Source organism: Hippocampus bargibanti, linkage group LG10, assembly GCF_051943395.1.
Source record: "Hippocampus bargibanti isolate YZ-2025 linkage group LG10, ASM5194339v1, whole genome shotgun sequence".
Taxonomy (NCBI): Eukaryota; Metazoa; Chordata; class Actinopteri; order Syngnathiformes; family Syngnathidae; genus Hippocampus; species Hippocampus bargibanti.
In genome coordinates, this window is record NC_142743.1 from 12,190,754 (window position 1) to 12,207,973 (window position 17,220).

Genomic DNA, 17,220 nt, shown 5'->3' on the forward strand with positions numbered 1-17,220 from the left:
GATTGGTTGTGCATTTTATCAGCCTCGCCCAGCACCCCCCCCCCCCCTCTGTGTTATTATATAACTACTTCCTGGACCACTCGCTGGACTCTCTGGAGGAGGTGGGCAACAGACGGACGCTAGCTAAACTAAAAGATATGATGGACTGTCCCACCCACCCCTACTGCCCACCCTGACAGGACTCGGTAGCTCCTTCAGCCAGAGACTGTGTCACCCGCGCTGCATGAAGGAGAGGTACCGCCGCTCATTCCTACCGACTGCTGTCAGGCTTCTTAATAATTACAGTGGGAAAGAAAAACTTGCATTGTAAATAATACATTTCATTTACAAGCGCCTTTCAAAACTCAAGGGCACTTTACAGTCGCATGATATTTTAAATAGCACAGCCTCCTTATGTTGACTCAATAGTTACATGTATCAAATATGCTTTTTTATACTTGCATTATGTAGTTATTTTTATGAAAAATTTGGAACAGTTAAACATTTCAGTCTTCCGACATTTCTATTACCCATAGAATACTTTGTTTTTATCTTTTCACCACCGCAGCCCCTTTCAATTTTGCTGCCTTTGATTTAAAATTTCCCCATTGTGGGACTATTCAAGGCTTTCTAAATCTGATTCGCGGATTTTCGTCTGTCATGGGTGGTCCTGGTCCCCATTCACCCAGAAGAACGAGGGATTACTGTACTTCACTTCACCTGGCTGCATTCAAAGCTTTAATACAGGGGTGTCCAAGTCATTTTTTGCCGCGGGCCACATTGTAGTTATGGTTTCCTCTCGAGGGCTGTTATGAATTTGGGGAACCCATTAGAATGTTTAAATCCCTTCAAATATTACATATAGAGCACACAGCAAATTAATGAATAACTCGTTTTCAAATCTGAAGTCAAGAATAATGACTTATTGTGGTTGACATCCAAAAATATGACATTTTGGCACAGATTTTAGCAATCATCATGGAATTTAACGAGTTTGATTCGCTTTCGCAGGCCGAAAAAAATGATGCGGCGGGCCTGATTTGGCCCGCGGGCCTTGACTTTGACACCTGTGGTTTAATACATGCAAAGTTGCAAACCTACTTCAAGGAAAGTCAACACATCCCCACCGCCCTTTAACCCACCCCCGTTGATTACATAATAAAGTTAGACTTCAGTCATTTCTTGCTGCCCAAATACAATTCAGGCTTTCTTGTACCCTTCCTGTTACGTTTGGATCCGCACACAGTTGTAGTGAACCATTGGCAGGTTAAATGGTAAAGAATGCAGTATGCGCCATCACATCACAACAGATTCAAAGCACCCCACACCACTCCCCCCGCATCCTTTCCCCTTTTTTCACTTTCTTCCAAGTGGCGCGAATATGAGACGGTGTCCTCCATGCTAAATTTTATATATATATGATTGTACGACGCCTCAAGCGTTCGCAGAAAGAGGGGGCGGGTGGTGGTGGTGGTGGGGGGGGGGGGGGTTGTTCTTTGCACAGTGTGCTTACGGTAGGGTCTGAATCCTCCCTCGCCAGCCCCGGAGCACTTAACCGGCTCGACATGCTGAGTTGACTGCAGCTCCGCGGGTCTGCCCCACGGCGGCTTCATGACGGCGCGGCTGTTAGTCACAGTCCGTCGAATCACTCGCAGAACGGTAAGACGATTTAAGGTTTGTTGTCTCTCAGTTAACATTGTTATAATTATTATTTATTTTCAGTCGTTCGTGTGTGTGTTTGCTACCTGAGTTGTGGGCGGCGCGGTTTACCGCGTCAAAGAGCGTAAGCGCGCGCTTCCCTATCGAGCAACATTGCTCCATTACAACCCAGTGTGGCGTTTTAATAAACCGCAACAAGAAAGTCACGAGTGGGGAGGAGAAAAAGCGATTTAAAGTTTCACTTTCGCCTGACTGTCGTTTGGGAATAACGTCCATTGCACTTTCACTTGAAGGCTTGACACTTGGGCGGCTTTGCTCTTCGCTACTCGTTAATGGAGACCAACCTCCCCATCCCTCGCCATGGGTGAAAATTCGCGAAGTGCATTTTTATTGGCTGTAGCAGGCATGTTGGTCATAAGTATATCAAAGTGGATAATCGAGTTATTTGCGATTTGTAGAATAGCATTATAGGACAGGGGCGACCCTCTATACACCTTGACCTATCGTCGACGTCTTTCACAGGGGAAAAAATGGTGCCAGTCATTTACAACTAACATCACTACACTTTCCATCATGCACACTGCACAAAAACAAGGCAAAACATTTTCAGAAAATGCAAATACAGTAAAGTCTCGTTATATCGATATCGGATATATCGATAGTCCCGGTTATATCGATACTATTTCTATGCACGCACGGAGAAAATTACATGCAAACAGGGTCGGATATATCGATAGTCCCGGTTATATCGATATTTTTTCGGACTCCCTTGAATATCGATATAACGAGACTTTACTGTATGTGAATTTTTCGGACGCTTATGGTCATAACATGTTAGCTCATGCTAATTGGTGCATCTGAAAATGCAGAGAGTATTATGTAAATAAGCGGCACAATTGGGCACCGTTTCATAGACACGTTGAAAGAAAAAGCAGATTAAAAAAATTGCTTGATTGTTTAATTTCAAACTTGGTGGATGATGAGGGAATCAAGAGATTTGCATATGTATATACAAATAATTCGAATTTTTATTTACTGAGTAGCCATAAAAAAAGCCGAAAAAAATCACATTTGGATGCAGATTGAATTATCATATTTTCTGCAATATTAGGCGGACGTTCAACAAATGACATATTTAAAAACCTTTTCCATACATAAGGTGCACCACATTATAGGGCACCTTCAATTAATGACATATTTTAAAATGTTTTCCATATGCAAGGCGTTATTATTAGGCGCATGATCAGATGTTGAAAAAAATGTTTTATTTTAGGTGGTTTTGCCTTATAGTACAGAAAATACGGTAATTATTTTTAAAAAGACATTAATACAACACACAGTTCGGCAAAGATAATGCCATTCAAAACCTTTAAAAATGGCAAAAATCCAAATCTAAAAATCAAATCCAGCTATTTTATTCATGATCTCTTATTTGAATTAATCAACCGATGACTCAGCTCTCAAAAATGCATTATGCAAAATATGAGAATTTAAATCAGCCTCCCCCCCAAAAAATCCCCTAAAGGACAACCAACACCATTTTTAGTTTCCTAACTGACATCAGAAAAAATGTTTTATAGCATCTAAAATACCCAAAACACGCAGTATGATATTTTTATTCAAATGCAAAACACCAATAAAAATGACTTAAAGTGCCCCAAAACTACTTCAAAATGACCTTGGAGATATCGAGTTTCAGAAGGTCTTGCCCCCTTGTTCGTGACGTCACGCCGGGACGTCTTGCCTTGCTCGAGAATCAAACCAATGACTTCAGATTCGGAGAAGATGCTTTCTTGTTATTTATCCAGTTATGAATATGATTCAAATAGTTCTAAAGAGGAAAGCATAAAAGTTTACAATCAATTAAAGAAGTCCTTCCGTCTCATTTTGAAGCGTCCAATGTAGCGCCCAGAAAATGCACAAGATGGCGCCCAAGCTCCGTTGGAAATGGGGTGATTTGTCTGCTGGGAATTACCGTCAAGTAGTATCAAATAGTAGTTTTGGTGCAACACACAACGATTCACCATCGCGTTATTTATGTTTTCCTTCTAATTTAACCATCAACACGGATCAACACAAAGTTTTCAGATCAAACAAAGTACCCAAAATGCATTGTGTTCCCTTTCTCGGTCAGGGGCGTTCCTTCCGTGACGTGACGTCAGGACTCGTCACCAACTCAAAAGACTTCCGGAATATTCAGCGCGGGTCTTAAAAGTAAAATTTTAACAAGATTCCACCGCATATAGCTATATTTTACTATTTAAGACTCGTGCTGAACATTCAGGAAGTCTTGTTCTTAAGTTGGTGACGAGTACTCACGTGACGTCAGAAAAGGACAGCCTCCTGACCGTAAAAAAGACGCATTGGAGCGTCTTTCCATCACGTCAATGTATTTTGACTGTACTGTTTTTTTTAAAACCGTGTGTTACATCCAAAAGCCGCCAGCAGAAGGAGTCCAAGCTCCATGGAACGAATTTTTCAGCCTGTGGAAACGGGCTGATTCATTCCTCACAGCTCGGTGGCCATTTTCTTGCCTCTTTTTGGGTGAGACTCCCCTCCCCCCCCCCGCCCGTTTGCCTCAAAATGACACGGAATAAATTAATAAATTAATTAATAAATAAATACATTCTTTAATTGATTGCAAACATGTATGCTTTACTCTTCAGAACTATTTGAATCATATTCATAACTGGATGAGAAACAAGAAAGCATATTCTCCGAATCTGAAGCCATTGTTTTGATTCTCCAGCAATGCAAGACGTTTTGGCGTGACGTCACGAACTGGGGGCGGGACTTTCTGAAAATGCCCAATTCGCAGCTCAATTTTTTGCAGATTTTGGACACTTTAAGTCATTTTTATTGATGTTTTGCATTTGACTAAAAATATACATACATCGTGTTTTGGGTATTTTAGATGCTATAAAACGTTTTTCTGATGTCAGTTAAAAAACAAAAAAGTGACGTCGGTTGTCCTTTAAGGTCCCTTCAACAATGCATTTCTTTGAAGGGGTGGCACGAAAAAACAATCTGCAGATTGCATTCCCTATACTTGTCAACTTCAGGAAGTTGTTTTGACATCGAGGAAGTGTGTGCATTGTAAGATTTTGCAGAAATGCGGTCAAATGAACCCCTTCAAATTGAATCGCCGGAGCAAATTAAAGCAAAGTGAAAGTAATCGGACGACTTGAAGGTCGCCGCAAGTTGAAATGAAGCCGAACAAACAAACAAACAAAATGAAGCACTGAAGCGCTTTAATAAAAGCGCAATCATCCGTCAAATTTCAGCCATGTGGTTTCATCATAACACTTTGAAACTACAAGTGCCTATCAAAAAAGTGACAAATAAAAGAATCACACAGATGAATATTCATCTGTGTCAATCATACAATTGGCTCATCAATGTCAGCAAAAGCGCCAAACATGCGAAGATATGCACTAACCCGTCCGTCTGTGTTGTTTTCCAGGCAAGCACCGGGCCGCGGCTCTGCCCTCGCCTGTGCAAGGATAGACACACAACTCAGGTGTGGCTTTGTGTGTTTGTGCTGAGGTACGACGACAGCGGTGTAGGATAGCTTTGGTACCTGTGCAAACAAGCATCAACCGCTGCCTGAAAAAAAAAAGCCAGGGCTGAGAAAACAACCACGATATCCGTTTCGGACATTTCACATTTCTTCCTTGATTCAAAGCTTTCAATAATTTTCATTCACTGCCAGCCGATGTGCAAAACTGCATCCAGTGTCGTGGTTTTTGGCATTTCTACTCAAATTCCTGGACCCACAGAATATTGAGTTTTAGGACGACATAAACATTCAATGCAGTGTAGGAAACCATAGACTCTCTTTTCTTTCATCAGAAAAAAAAGCTAGCAACCACTCATTTGACGACAATGAGTTTAAAATCTTAGCGAAAGAAAATAGTTTGATCGTTCGTACAACAGACGGCTTAGGTAACATAGGCTTAGTTATGCTGATGAGGTGATACCAGATCAAATGGGGCAATCAGGCCAGTTGTAGACCTCATACTTTTGTCGTTGTTTATTGTTTATTAAAAGCTAATGTTTGTTTGTTTATTAAAAGCTAATGGTAAGAATGTGTGTCAATGCAGCTCTACTTACCTGTTGGCTTTTACTTGAGTGCAGTGGTCGCTGGCGTTTCGCAACCCTGAGAGCACCTGAAAAAGCACCTGCAGCTAAAACAAAGCTTTTTTTTACGTGAATACAAATCAAACATGAAACAATTGAATCTAACATTTAAAAACAATAAAGCACCCAAAAAAATCTGCTTGGTAATGCCTCTCCTTGTGCATGTTAGAAAGCCAACTATGATCTGGAGTGACCATACAAACAAAATCAAAGGTTTTAGCCCTCCCGCAAGCATATCATCAACATTCGCTAGCTTCTTGCTAACATCGAATACATAATAGGCTTGTCACAGACAATTTTTCTAAATATTTTTGGAACAACCTGAATATGTTTAGTAACTCGGTTGTCTACATTGTTTCCCACCCTCTCGTAGCTTCCTGAGCTGGACTTCATCCGCTTTGTCGGCGCGCGACTCCGAAGACTTGCAGCTGTGCCTGCACAGCCTGATGCCCTCCATTGAGGTGAGCAAAAGGTATACAATATGTTTTGCTTTAAGCGCTTCCGTCACAGCTAGCAATGTTTCTTACCCCCTCCTTACAAAACGTTCCATAAATGCTCTTATTTTGACCCTGTTGCAGGAGACCCAAGCTATGTTGTACGCACCATCCATGAACGACATTCAAGTAAGTCAAACACCCCCAAAAATCCATCAATTTTTCTCAAGCAAAATTAAAAGTTGTAGAATTGTGACAATCCTACGGGAAAGTTTGTTTAATGGATAAAAAAAACCTCCGTTGTGGATGTCGTTTTCTCTCTCTCTCTCACGCAGGCCAAGTGTCATCTCCTGTCGCTCAAATGTTATTTCTTGGAGCTGGTGATGGTCATGGACGAAGAGGAAGTTGACGGCGACAACATTTATGGCAACTGCCTCCATGATTTCAACGAGGCGCTGCTTCCCGAAGGCGACACTGTGAGTCCTGCGGATTCCTTTCGTACGCTATTTCCGGACTGCGAACTCGCGCTCAAATATGATGAAGAGCGCCATTCCCGAATTTGTTCGCGTTTTGGTTTTTCTTGCTGGGGTGCCGATAAAACGCTGGCCAGATCTGGCAATTTTTTTTCCCTTCCACAAGGGGCAACATTTCCCTTTTTTCCATGTTAGCGCTTTGTTCCAGCTTCAGTTGTTGTTAAAGTGCTATACCAACGAACATGTATGTATGTTATTGTATTTTGGACAGCCGCCCCCATTTGAAGCTCATATAACTCCAGACCCATATAATTCAGGAATTAAATGTTTTTTTCTGATGAAAGAAGAGAGTTTACGGTTTCTTACGCTACATTGAATGTTTATGTAGTGCTAAAACCCAATATTCTGTGGGTCCTGGAATTTGAGTGACAATGACAAAAACCCTGGCACTGGAGTGGACACATTCTTGCACGTTTGGCAGTGATTGAGTGGTTTCTTGTTTGTGTATCCACTTCTAAAAGCACATTTTATTAAAAGTCAAAATTTAAATGGAGCACCACGATGCGCCACAATATGTCGAGGTATTAATTTGGTCGAATGTGCAATTCACAATGAGTTATTTATTTAAAAAAAAAATATTTTCTTCTTTTTGAGGTAGAGAACAATGTGTGAGAATCAAAATACATTTTAAAAAATCCATTAATGGATTGATTAAAAAAAAAAAAATAATAATAATAATAATAATAATAATAATAATAATAATAATAATAGTAAAAGTAATAGTAATAATGACATGTTGTTATTATTATTACACTAATAGTAATAATGATATGTTATTATTATTATTATATATTATATTTTTTTAATCAATCAAGTAATGGATTTTTTAAAATGTATTTTTATTCTGACACATTGGTCTCTACATCAAAAAGAAAAAGTAAAAAAAAATCATTGTCAGTCGCGCATCATTATTACTATTACTATGATTGTTCTTCTTCTTCTTATTATTATTATTATTATTATTATTATTATTATTAAAGTCAAATGCATCTAGGATTTTTATAAAAAAAAAAATCACTATCAAGGGAAAATGTTGTATTCACTCAATAGAACATTTCTAAACATTTTTTTTTCTCTCGTTTTAAGTTGCAGGTCAGCTGTCCACCATGCGAGGCCTACTCACTGGGGAACATCACAACCTTTCTGGATCGACTTAAAACCCTTCTGCAAGCGGTGACCCTGTGAATGGGCAGAAAAATGACACGAGGTGTAAATTTGTAAGCTATTGTATAGAAACTAACACGTCGAACATCTGTACAGTGAGGTCCACGCGTTTTTGGACTGTGACAGTTTTACAATCATTGTTATATTGTATTGTACTGTACTGTATAGTATCTTGAAGCCATGGAAAAAAATCCAAGTATTATCATTTTAGCACGATAATCGTATTGCAACGAAAGAAAAGTGGAAAATTACAAGAAAATGATGCTTTGAGAAAAAATAAAAATAAAAGTTATGACCTGAGAAAAGTTTAATAATAATAAAATAATAATAATAATAATAATACATTCATAAGCGCCTTTCAAAACTCTCCAGGTCACTTTAGTCACAGGATAAGTTTTTCTGTGGGCGAGCAGCGGCAGCCACACAGCGTTTATGTAACAAGTTAGAATGAATTGGAGAAAAAAAAAGTTGCAACAAAAAAGTCAAAATGTCGCAAAATACAGTCGTAACCGAGAAGGGGTGAAAAGTATTAATTGTCCAAGAAAAACAGAAGAAAATCTTAACATCAGAAGTCTGTCAGCTTAGAGGTGACGTGAATTCAGTCCCCCCAAAAAAATCAAATTCTGAAATTAAAGTTAATTAAAAAAATATGCGACAAAAAATGTTTGAAAACATCAGAAGAAATATAGTTCAAGAACAGCTCATTTTACGAGAAATAAAAAAAAGCGATGAAAACTAAAGTCATAATTGACAAGAGTAATCTTGGTTGTCAAATTTTATGAGAATAGCGTTTTTTAAGAAAAATACAGCGATATAATTCTGAAACAACTAGACGACACATGAGGAATAGTTCACTTTTTTAACGTGACTAAACTGCCGACATTCTTTATCCAGTGTCTGGATTCATCCCCCCATTCGGATAGTTTGCAGTCGTGCAAGTGAATAACTTCAGATTCTTATTTATTTTTTTATGCAAACGACACCTCATAGATAGACATGAATGAAGTGTGCGAAGTATTTTAATGTGCCGGTTTTTGAGATGTAGCAAAATGTATCAATGCTCAGCCGTGACCATAAGCTAATTGCCGAACAGCCATGAATGTGCAGTAAAAATATGCTAATTGGCAAACTGAAATGAATGATGCACACCTCACATATGGTAATTATCTTCAAGAATATGTTTCAGAGTCACTCAACCAAAAAAAAAATACATTTGGGTCAAAATAGCCCAAATTGTGTGCAAATATATATATCATTATATTTCAGTACGCATTCTATGACAATATGTTTGAAAATACCATATTGTTATTTTTCATATTAAAAGAAAATGTCAATAAATTTTTTGGTTGTTGGTGTTTTTCAAGGGGACTGGAACAGATTAATGCCACTTCCATTCATTTCAATAGGTCAGGATGATTTGCGATGCCGGTCGTGAGACTAATGCAACTCGATTATGCTGAAGTTCGCTTTGGTTTTCTGTTGCACTGTGATACCAGATTACAAAGTCAGGACGAGCAAATATAAAGCCAGTTTTAATTCTGCAATGCTACAAATGACATCATTTTGTACAATAAAAAGGGCAAAAGCCGTTGTTTCAGTGTAGAAAAACAATAAATATTTCTTGTAGGGCCTTATGAAATGACAGGTCAAATTGGTCAGAGGATGTCTGGACCGGAATGTACCTTATCAGCTCTCGGCCAGGCAGCGATTAATCAACAAAGACAGGAAAACGGTCAAGTGTCCACTTTTCCATACGAGCCCTCAGGGGGTCGGTAAGACCTGGGGAAGGCCATCAGCTGCAACATGTTGAAGGCGTACTTCCGGCAGCCGATGTTCTTCTCCACGTTCTCCATGCGGCAGCCTTCTCTGGCGGCCAAAACGACAATGTCATCGCTCAGCTCCACAAAATGTGTTTTTCCCCCTTCACATGTACTACTGAAATGCTCTCAAACTGACTCTAGGGCAATGGTGTCAAAGTCAAGGCCCGGGGGCCAAATCTGGCGCACCACAATATTTTAATCGGCCCGCGAAAGGAAATCAAACTTGTGAAATTCCATGATGATTGCTAAAGTCCAAACCAAAATTTCAAATAGTCCATGTAAACCACAATAACAAACATTATTGTTTTACTTCAAAGTCGAAAATGAGTTATTCATGAATGTGTTGTGTGCTCTGTGTAACATGTGGAGGGGATTAAACATTCCAATGGCTTCCCAAAATTCATAACGACCCCCCCGAGAGGAAACCGTAACTACAATGTGGCCCGCGGCATAAAAATGAGTTTGACACCCTTGCTCTAGATAAAAGATTTACTGACACACCAATAAAATTCTCTCTAAGACGAAAAAAAACAATTTTTGTCACACACTAATAAAACGTCTGTGTAGGCTCTCAGTCGTACAGGATTGGTCCATCGAGGAAAAGGTTTCTTCAGCCGTCATCTGTACTTCTTTGAAGGGGTCGGACGTTTCGCTCCTCACCCGAAGAGCTTCGTCAGCAAACTAAAGTTGTGCTGGTAACTCTGGCCCTATATACAGTGATACCTTGGCTTACGGACATAATTGGTTCCCAGACAGAGTGTGTAAGGCGAAAAGTGTGTATCCCAAAAAATAATTTCCCATAGGATATCATTATAATGAGAATAATCCGTTCCCAGGTCCCCATAAAACATAATTTTCTGAGCCTTAAAACTACACAAAATATACCTTATTTTATGTATAATGAATGTGCTATGGTATTGTAATTAAAGAAATGAACTGTACTGTATAATAAAGTTGTTTTATTTACCTTTGTGATGGTCGTTGATGGCTTGATAGAATGGAGTGTCCGGTTTCATCAGCATTAAACACTTGATGAGGAACATAGCCTTCTATCACCATCTTGATGAATGATCCCTTGTCGGTGCTTTCTCTGCGATAATTTTACCTAGTTCCTCATCAATTGTGTTGTGTTTATCTGGGTTGGTAGCCTGTCAGAGATATGACAGTCAGACACCGTGGACAGAGACTCAGAACCAGAAAGATTGTCCCGACTGCCGGCAGGAGACGTATGTCAACTGATGACTGCGTCTCCTGCCGGCAGTGGGGACTATCTTTTTGGTTCTGAGTCTCTGTCCACGGTGTCTGACTGTAATCATATCTCTGACATAGCCTTTTGCATCAAGTATACAGATGGCTTGTGTAGGTTATTTGTGGAGCCTGTTTGATGGAAATATTAACCTTGCAGTCTACACTCTGCCTTTGAACTATCAACGTTGAAACGAGTCCAATTTTCACTTTTTTTCTATCCATATTGTCACTCTCTCTGTCATCTACCTGACTCTTTAATGATTAAACCACCTCCCCTCACTGCTGCGATCTTGACCAATCACGTGGCTTTAACCAAAGACTGAGGGCGGGAATTAGAGGACAAAAACAAGCCGACTGCAATTTTCTTGTTAGGTGACACATCAGTCATTGTGGTAGCTCCGTGTGTATCCCGAAAAATAGTTCATAAATTTAACGTTTGTAAACCGAAAAGTTCATAAACCAAGGGGTTCGTAATCCGAGGTATCACTGTACTGTGTATCCCTAATGGACAGTGGTGGCGTAGCCAGACCTCTTCTCTGATAGGTCCCTACTCTCAGGTTGGGGGAGCGCTAGACTACCCCCTGAAGCCAATCTGATTACCTCTTACCACCTTTTCCTCGACGACTAAAACTTCTTGACACCCACCCGCACGTTTCTACTGAATACTCACTCATAACTCAAACACTGACATCCACTACCGAAACTCTCCTCATTCATTCAGTACAACGAAATCCCCGGAAAGCTCTCACGTAAAGACTGAAACCAGAATTTCAATGGCGTGAGTGGTAAGACGAAGAAAATGGTGAGCACGGGTTCTGAAGAGAGCGAGCGAAGGCCTGATAGTTGTCAGCAGCTTTATTGATACTTTGCCAACAGAAAAACCAGACTTAAGATGAGCCAAACGACCAGCAGGTGGGAGCTGACGAGCAGCAGGGCGATGGGGTAAAAATGACGCGACGTCGGTTTGCTCTCGGCCGACGTCCCCGCCTCAGGGTCCTCCCAGCGCCCCAATTCTCCATGGGACGGCTGACTGAGGGTGGCAGGGAAGGGAAGGAAAGACGCCTCCCACCGATTGCGGGCAGAAAAAGAGCCAAACAAGACAGGTTAGTGAGAGATTGTGAGCCAGGGAAGATGAAGAGAGTAAGCGAGGGTGAGGCGTGGTTGGTAGCAGAAATGATAAGGAATGAAGAAATGCGGCATGGCTGGAGGAAGGCGGCATGCAAGATGCTCCTACCTAGCAACCTATACTCTTTCAGGAACCTTCCAACTTGGCAACCAAACACCGACCAACAAGTCAAGACCCGGTAATCCAGGCACAAAATAATATGTACTTTCCCTAACTACCGACCGAGCTACCTACCGCTACCTCTCGCTCCCTCTCGACCAACCTATGCCGCCAAGTATCTCCTTTTACTTTTTTTAAATTTGTACCAAGTAAGACGAGAAACGGTTACCTTTGCTGTCTGATAATTCAAACTACAGGTGTGATAGATCAGTACCTTGAGGGACAGAAATCGATTCAGTTCCTTCCCACATATCCACCAAGCTACCAGCGATTTTTAACAGTTTATCTACCGGCTAAGTCATCGGCTCAGGAAAAGGTACAATGAGGTTTTCTTTCAGGACGGAAGATTCTGTTCTGGTATGTTCCACCATAACCTGGTAATCGTTGAATCAGAATCAGAATCAGAATCATCTTTATTGCCAAGTATGTAGAACACACAAGGAATTTGGAGGAAGATGCTATTTTGAAATCAGGGGTACATTTATTACGGTCTGTGGATCAAACCAACTATAACATGGTCTTAAAGGACAACCGACGCCTCCGAACAAGTGTCCATAATTTGTAAAATCACTTCAAATGACTTCTACTGAGCGTATTTCACAAAGATTCCACGGCATATAGCTATATTTTACGTTTTAAGACTCGCGCTGAATATTCAGGAAGTCTTGTTTTCGAGTTGATGATGATGCCTGATGTGACGTCACGTCTGGAACGCCCCTGACCGAGAAAGCGACACGCAATGCATTTTGGGTAATTTATTTAGTCTGAAAACTTCGTGTTGATGGCGAAATTTGAAGGAAAAAACAAATAACGTAATGGTGAATCGTGCGTTGCACCAAGATTACTATTTGATACTAGTTGACACAAATTGCCAGCAGACAAATCCGCCCATTTCCAACGGAGCTTGGGCGCCATCTTGCGCATTTTCTGGGACGCTACATTGCTGTCATTGACAGCTCGAATTGATATGGGAGGACTTCTTTAATCGATTGCAAACATTTATGCTTTCCTCTTTAGAACTATTTGAATCATATTCATAACTGAATGAGTAACAAGAAAGCATCTTCTCCGAATCTGAAGCCATTGTTTTTATTCTCGAGCAAGGCAAGACGTCCTGGCGTGACGTCACAAACCAGGGGCGGGACCTTCTGAAACCCGCCATCCCGAGGTCATTTTGAAGTAGTTTTGGGACACTAAGTCATTTTTATTGGTGTTTTGCATTTGACTAAAAATATCAGCCTGCGCGTTTTGGGTATTTTAGATGCAAAAAAATGGTGTCGGTTGTCCTTTAAGTAAGGAGGATCTGATTGTACCCTTAGGGATCCAAATAATTGTACCCTAATGGCTCCAAATACCCTTGGGGACCTTTGAGAATTCAGGCTTTCGGAACCCAGACTCCCCTAACTTTACCAAAATAGATATCGTAACTGTCCTGGTACACCTGTGAAACAGCTACCAACAAGTGTATTGTAGCTTTAACGCTATCAATGGATCGTTACTATCTAGCTTGCTAGCTTTCGTTTCTGGTTATTGTACCTTCAGTAGACAAAACTTGTCATTGGACGCATTCTCAAGAGGATTCTGCTCATGGATAGTAGCCTCAACCTTAGCATCTCAGGAAAATACATTTCTAGGGCAGGAAACAGTTATTTTTGAGTCAAGTTTACACCTCTTTCAGACAACGGATCTACCTCGAGTATATTTTTGTAGCCTCTGGGATCCATTAATTGTCACAGGGGTTTTACCTACATGGATTTGGCTTTTGTACCTTTCACAGCGCTGACTTCAACCTACCACATACCCCAACCTCCCAGTAAAGCAGGAAATGGTTATCTTCCAGTCAGGCGTCCTCAAAGACTGACTGTTTCAGTTGAAAAGTTAAATCTTGCACCTCAAGGGATACAAATCTTGTTTTGGGGTTGAGAGGATTTTCTTTGAGGTGAGACGTGGTAAACAAAGAAACTGTAACCTTGGATTCTGAAAATTAGCCTGAGGTGCTGAGGCAGAGGAACTGGTTCCCCCATAGCGAGACACGAGTGACTTTTTGAGTCAGTAGGCAGATCTACTGTCTTCATGAAGCCCTCGTGGGACCAAAAATAGATGTCGTATTGAGTTCCCCAGAGCACAGGTGTTGCATAATGTTCGCGACTGAGTTTGATTCGCGCCAAAACCAGTCGAGCAGGTCTTACTCATTGACCTACTTTTGCGTCATTATCATTCCTTTGTCTGTTTTAAAAATAAAGTCCGTCACCTTGCCGGAAAAACATGCGAGCCACGTGTTTGGTCATAAACGGATCACAGCATGGCGAGCGTGCATCAATGCAAGCGTCTTGTTGTAAAAATTGAAAAGCAATCTAGCCGTGTTTTGAAGCTTCTTCGTTTACATTCATGGTGCGCTGAGTTGAAAACTCGATGAACCCGAACGCTCGTAAGAGTGAAGTTGTTTCTTTATTGTTGGGTGGATGTATCCATGGAAACGTTCATGTATGCGTGCGGGGATGGCGAAATGCGACAAGCGGGGTGGAGGTGGGTGGCAGGTGTATGTGCACAAACGCAAATCGTGTTCAAGGGTCAGTTCAAATAAATTCATTTTATTGTTTTCTTTAAGAGGATTTTTGAATTAGGCGTTTGGGGATTGGGCCAATTTCTGTCGCTGTTCGCGATGAAAGCTCGGCTCAATTTTGGATCGGACAAATGTCCGGGTTTTGCTTTTTCATGTTTGAGTGCCAATATAGCGCTGGCTATGGCCTCTTGCAATGTTTTTCTTTTACACAAGGATTTCCTTTTTCCCACATTGGTGCTTTGTTCCAGCTTCAGCTGTTGTTAAAGCACTACATAAATCAATATGTATGTATTGCATTGTATTTTGGACAGCCGCCCGCATTTCAAGCTCAGATAATTCCAGACCAATATAATTTAGGAATAAACTCTTTTTGTCTGATGAAAAAAGAGAGTTTAAGGTTTCTAACACTGTATTGGATGTTTAGGTAGTCCTAAAAGTCAATATTCTGTGGGTCCTGGAATTCAAGTGACAATGACAAAAACCCTGGCACTGGAGTGGACACAGTTTTGCACATGGTCTGGCAGTGAATGAGTTAATGTTTTATAAAAATCATGTCTTCAAATCCAATTTGGTAAAACCAGTTTGGTTTTAATTGGATTCAACCAAACTGGTTTTACCAGTTTGGTTGAATCCAATCCGGTTGGAATGGACTTTGATTTGTGATACAATGTAATTATTTAGAATTGAAATTCCCCCCTCCAAATATAAAGAAAATGGCGCCTTCAAATCAAAATGGCCGTCTGACTGTGCGTCAGTGATTTAGATGAAATGACCCTTTTTAAAAAACATATTTTATTCTTTTTTTTTTTTTTTTTTAAGAGCGATTTGTCTGAAGTCGTTACCTGCGCATACAGTCCAAGGCGCGGATGAAGAAATCCTTGCTGAGTTGGTGTTCGTCACGCAGCAGGGCGCACTGCTCGAGCGTGACGGACATGGACGTTCGATCTTTGGCACTTTTGCAGCTGGTGAATCGGATTCCGTTCAGACGTCGGCAAACCTGGACAGTTGGAGTCAATAGTTAATCCAGGACTTGGGGAGGCTACATTTTATCTTTAAATTGGACTGGCTGAGCACTACTTTTAATTGAAGCTCCTCAACTCATGTCAACACGATCGCCTGGCACCGTTTTAGAGGCAAAGGACTACTTTTGTCAATAAATAAATGAATCAACTCATTTCAACATCGTTTTTCTAGATGCCAAAATAGCCAGCTGAGCAGTACTTAAGTCCAAATGACGCTCCTCAAGTCAATTCAACAAAGTTCCTTGGCACCGAGATTGTCACGATCTGTTTGGCGACCAACGGGCGGTGCTGTCGGCCCCGCCGGCACCTGCACAGGTGTTGGTCGTTCCAATCCGCGGCAGACTGTCACGTTCTGGTTGGCGACCAACGGATAGCACTGACGGCCCTGCCCTCAGTTGCACAGGTGTTGGGCGTCCTCATCAGTGGCAGTTAAAAGGACTCCCAGCATGACCATTCGGTGTCGGGTCATTTTACTGTGTATGTGTCTGCTGCACCCTGTCAGGTTTGTTTCATCTTGGCAGACTTTTACTCTTGGTTCAAACACCATCACCTCCTTGCAAACCGTGACAGAGATAGCACAAGACATCATGACATCATTGTACATCCCCCATTTTTTTTTGCGGAAGATGGCTTCCGTTACTGCTAAAAATCTTGTCAACATGTGAATTCTCTCACGCTGAACTGCAAAAATGTTTAACTACCGCGTTCTGCCTGCATTTCTGCATCGAAGTCCAGCTGCGTGGCTTATGCAACGCAAGGCTATTTTGTTTATACGTCCGAGTGGGAAATTTACGAGGGAGGTGCGGGGGGTGGGGCATGGAGACGATTGGTGCTCACCGCCGCAGCACTCCACAGAATCTCCACATTCTTCCTCCGCTTCGCAACTACATTCTGGCCCAGGGTTTCAAGTAATTCCTTGATGTCGGTCTGGGTTTGGAAACGCGGTAGACCTGGTTGGTTTATATAACATGGGAACGGGGAGGGGGGGGGGGGGGTGAAAGTGAGACTTTCTCCTTCTGGGCTAACTGACCACACCTTGGTGATAACGGCTTCACTGACTTACATTCACGTGGCACCTTTTCACTTAAGGTTTTGTAATAACACTGCAACGTTTCAAAGTTCTTCTGGTTAATCCTCTCCTGTAAAGAACTGTCTCCAAACCTGTGGACAAAGTAGAAATACATTGTAAACAGTCTTGTTAACATTATTTTATTATAGTCTGCAAAAGAAAGAATTAAGAAAAAAATGCACATTTGAGAGCAGCACTACCACTTAATGGAGTGGATTAATCATGACACTATTCAACACATTTAGATCGGCATATAGCAATTAGATTGAATTGGTGTCATTATTACCAGGAGGTCCTGGAAGGG

General features: G+C 41.1%; 2 protein-coding genes across 11 annotated transcripts in view; one reads left to right on the forward strand and one right to left on the reverse strand.

Moving 5' to 3' along the window:
• inpp4b (inositol polyphosphate-4-phosphatase type II B) overlaps window positions 1-17,220 on the reverse strand; it is a 159,778-nt gene that overhangs the window by 1,048 nt on the left and 141,510 nt on the right. For 4 of the 9 annotated variants that reach the window (XM_089006960.1, XM_089006958.1, XM_089006962.1 and 1 more), the window contains 4 exons: window positions 16,911-17,008; window positions 16,685-16,797; window positions 15,668-15,822; window positions 11,022-12,007 (listed from right to left, as the gene is read on the reverse strand). In XM_089006960.1, the coding sequence (XP_088863086.1) occupies window positions 11,833-12,007; window positions 15,668-15,822; window positions 16,685-16,797; window positions 16,911-17,008 (541 nt within the window). In that variant the 3' untranslated portion in view covers window positions 11,022-11,832. Of the gene's footprint in view, window positions 1-5,077; window positions 5,132-5,218; window positions 5,245-5,751; window positions 5,808-7,868; window positions 7,925-9,414; window positions 9,776-11,020; window positions 12,008-15,667; window positions 15,823-16,684; window positions 16,798-16,910; window positions 17,009-17,220 lie in introns of those variants that run through there. The other 5 variants (XR_016116309.1, XM_089006957.1, XM_089006956.1 and 2 more) reach the window with 5 other exon arrangements.
• Window positions 142-9,259, forward strand: LOC148892482 (interleukin-15-like). 2 transcript variants are annotated; one of them, XM_089006968.1, is made up of 7 exons: window positions 142-234; window positions 1,520-1,638; window positions 5,102-5,184; window positions 6,152-6,239; window positions 6,357-6,401; window positions 6,548-6,688; window positions 7,832-9,259. In XM_089006968.1, the coding sequence occupies exons 2-7, from the start codon at window positions 1,591-1,593 to the stop codon at window positions 7,928-7,930; spliced, it is 504 nt and encodes a 167-aa protein (XP_088863094.1). In that variant the 5' UTR covers window positions 142-234; window positions 1,520-1,590; the 3' UTR covers window positions 7,931-9,259. The 2 variants fall into 2 exon arrangements, with proteins under 2 accessions (XP_088863094.1, XP_088863093.1); XM_089006967.1 differs by lacking the exon at window positions 142-234 and having other exon boundaries at window positions 1,501-1,638.

Coding starts and splice junctions, on each gene's coding strand:
- LOC148892482 (XM_089006968.1), top strand. CDS start 1,591: ATGACGGCGCGGCTGTTAGTCACAGTCCGTCGAATCACTCGCAGAACG. Junction 5,185..6,151: donor CTTTGTGTGTTTGTGCTGAG/GTACGACGACAG, acceptor ACCCTCTCGTAG/CTTCCTGAGCTGGACTTCAT. Junction 6,689..7,831: donor TGCTTCCCGAAGGCGACACT/GTGAGTCCTGCG, acceptor TCTCGTTTTAAG/TTGCAGGTCAGCTGTCCACC.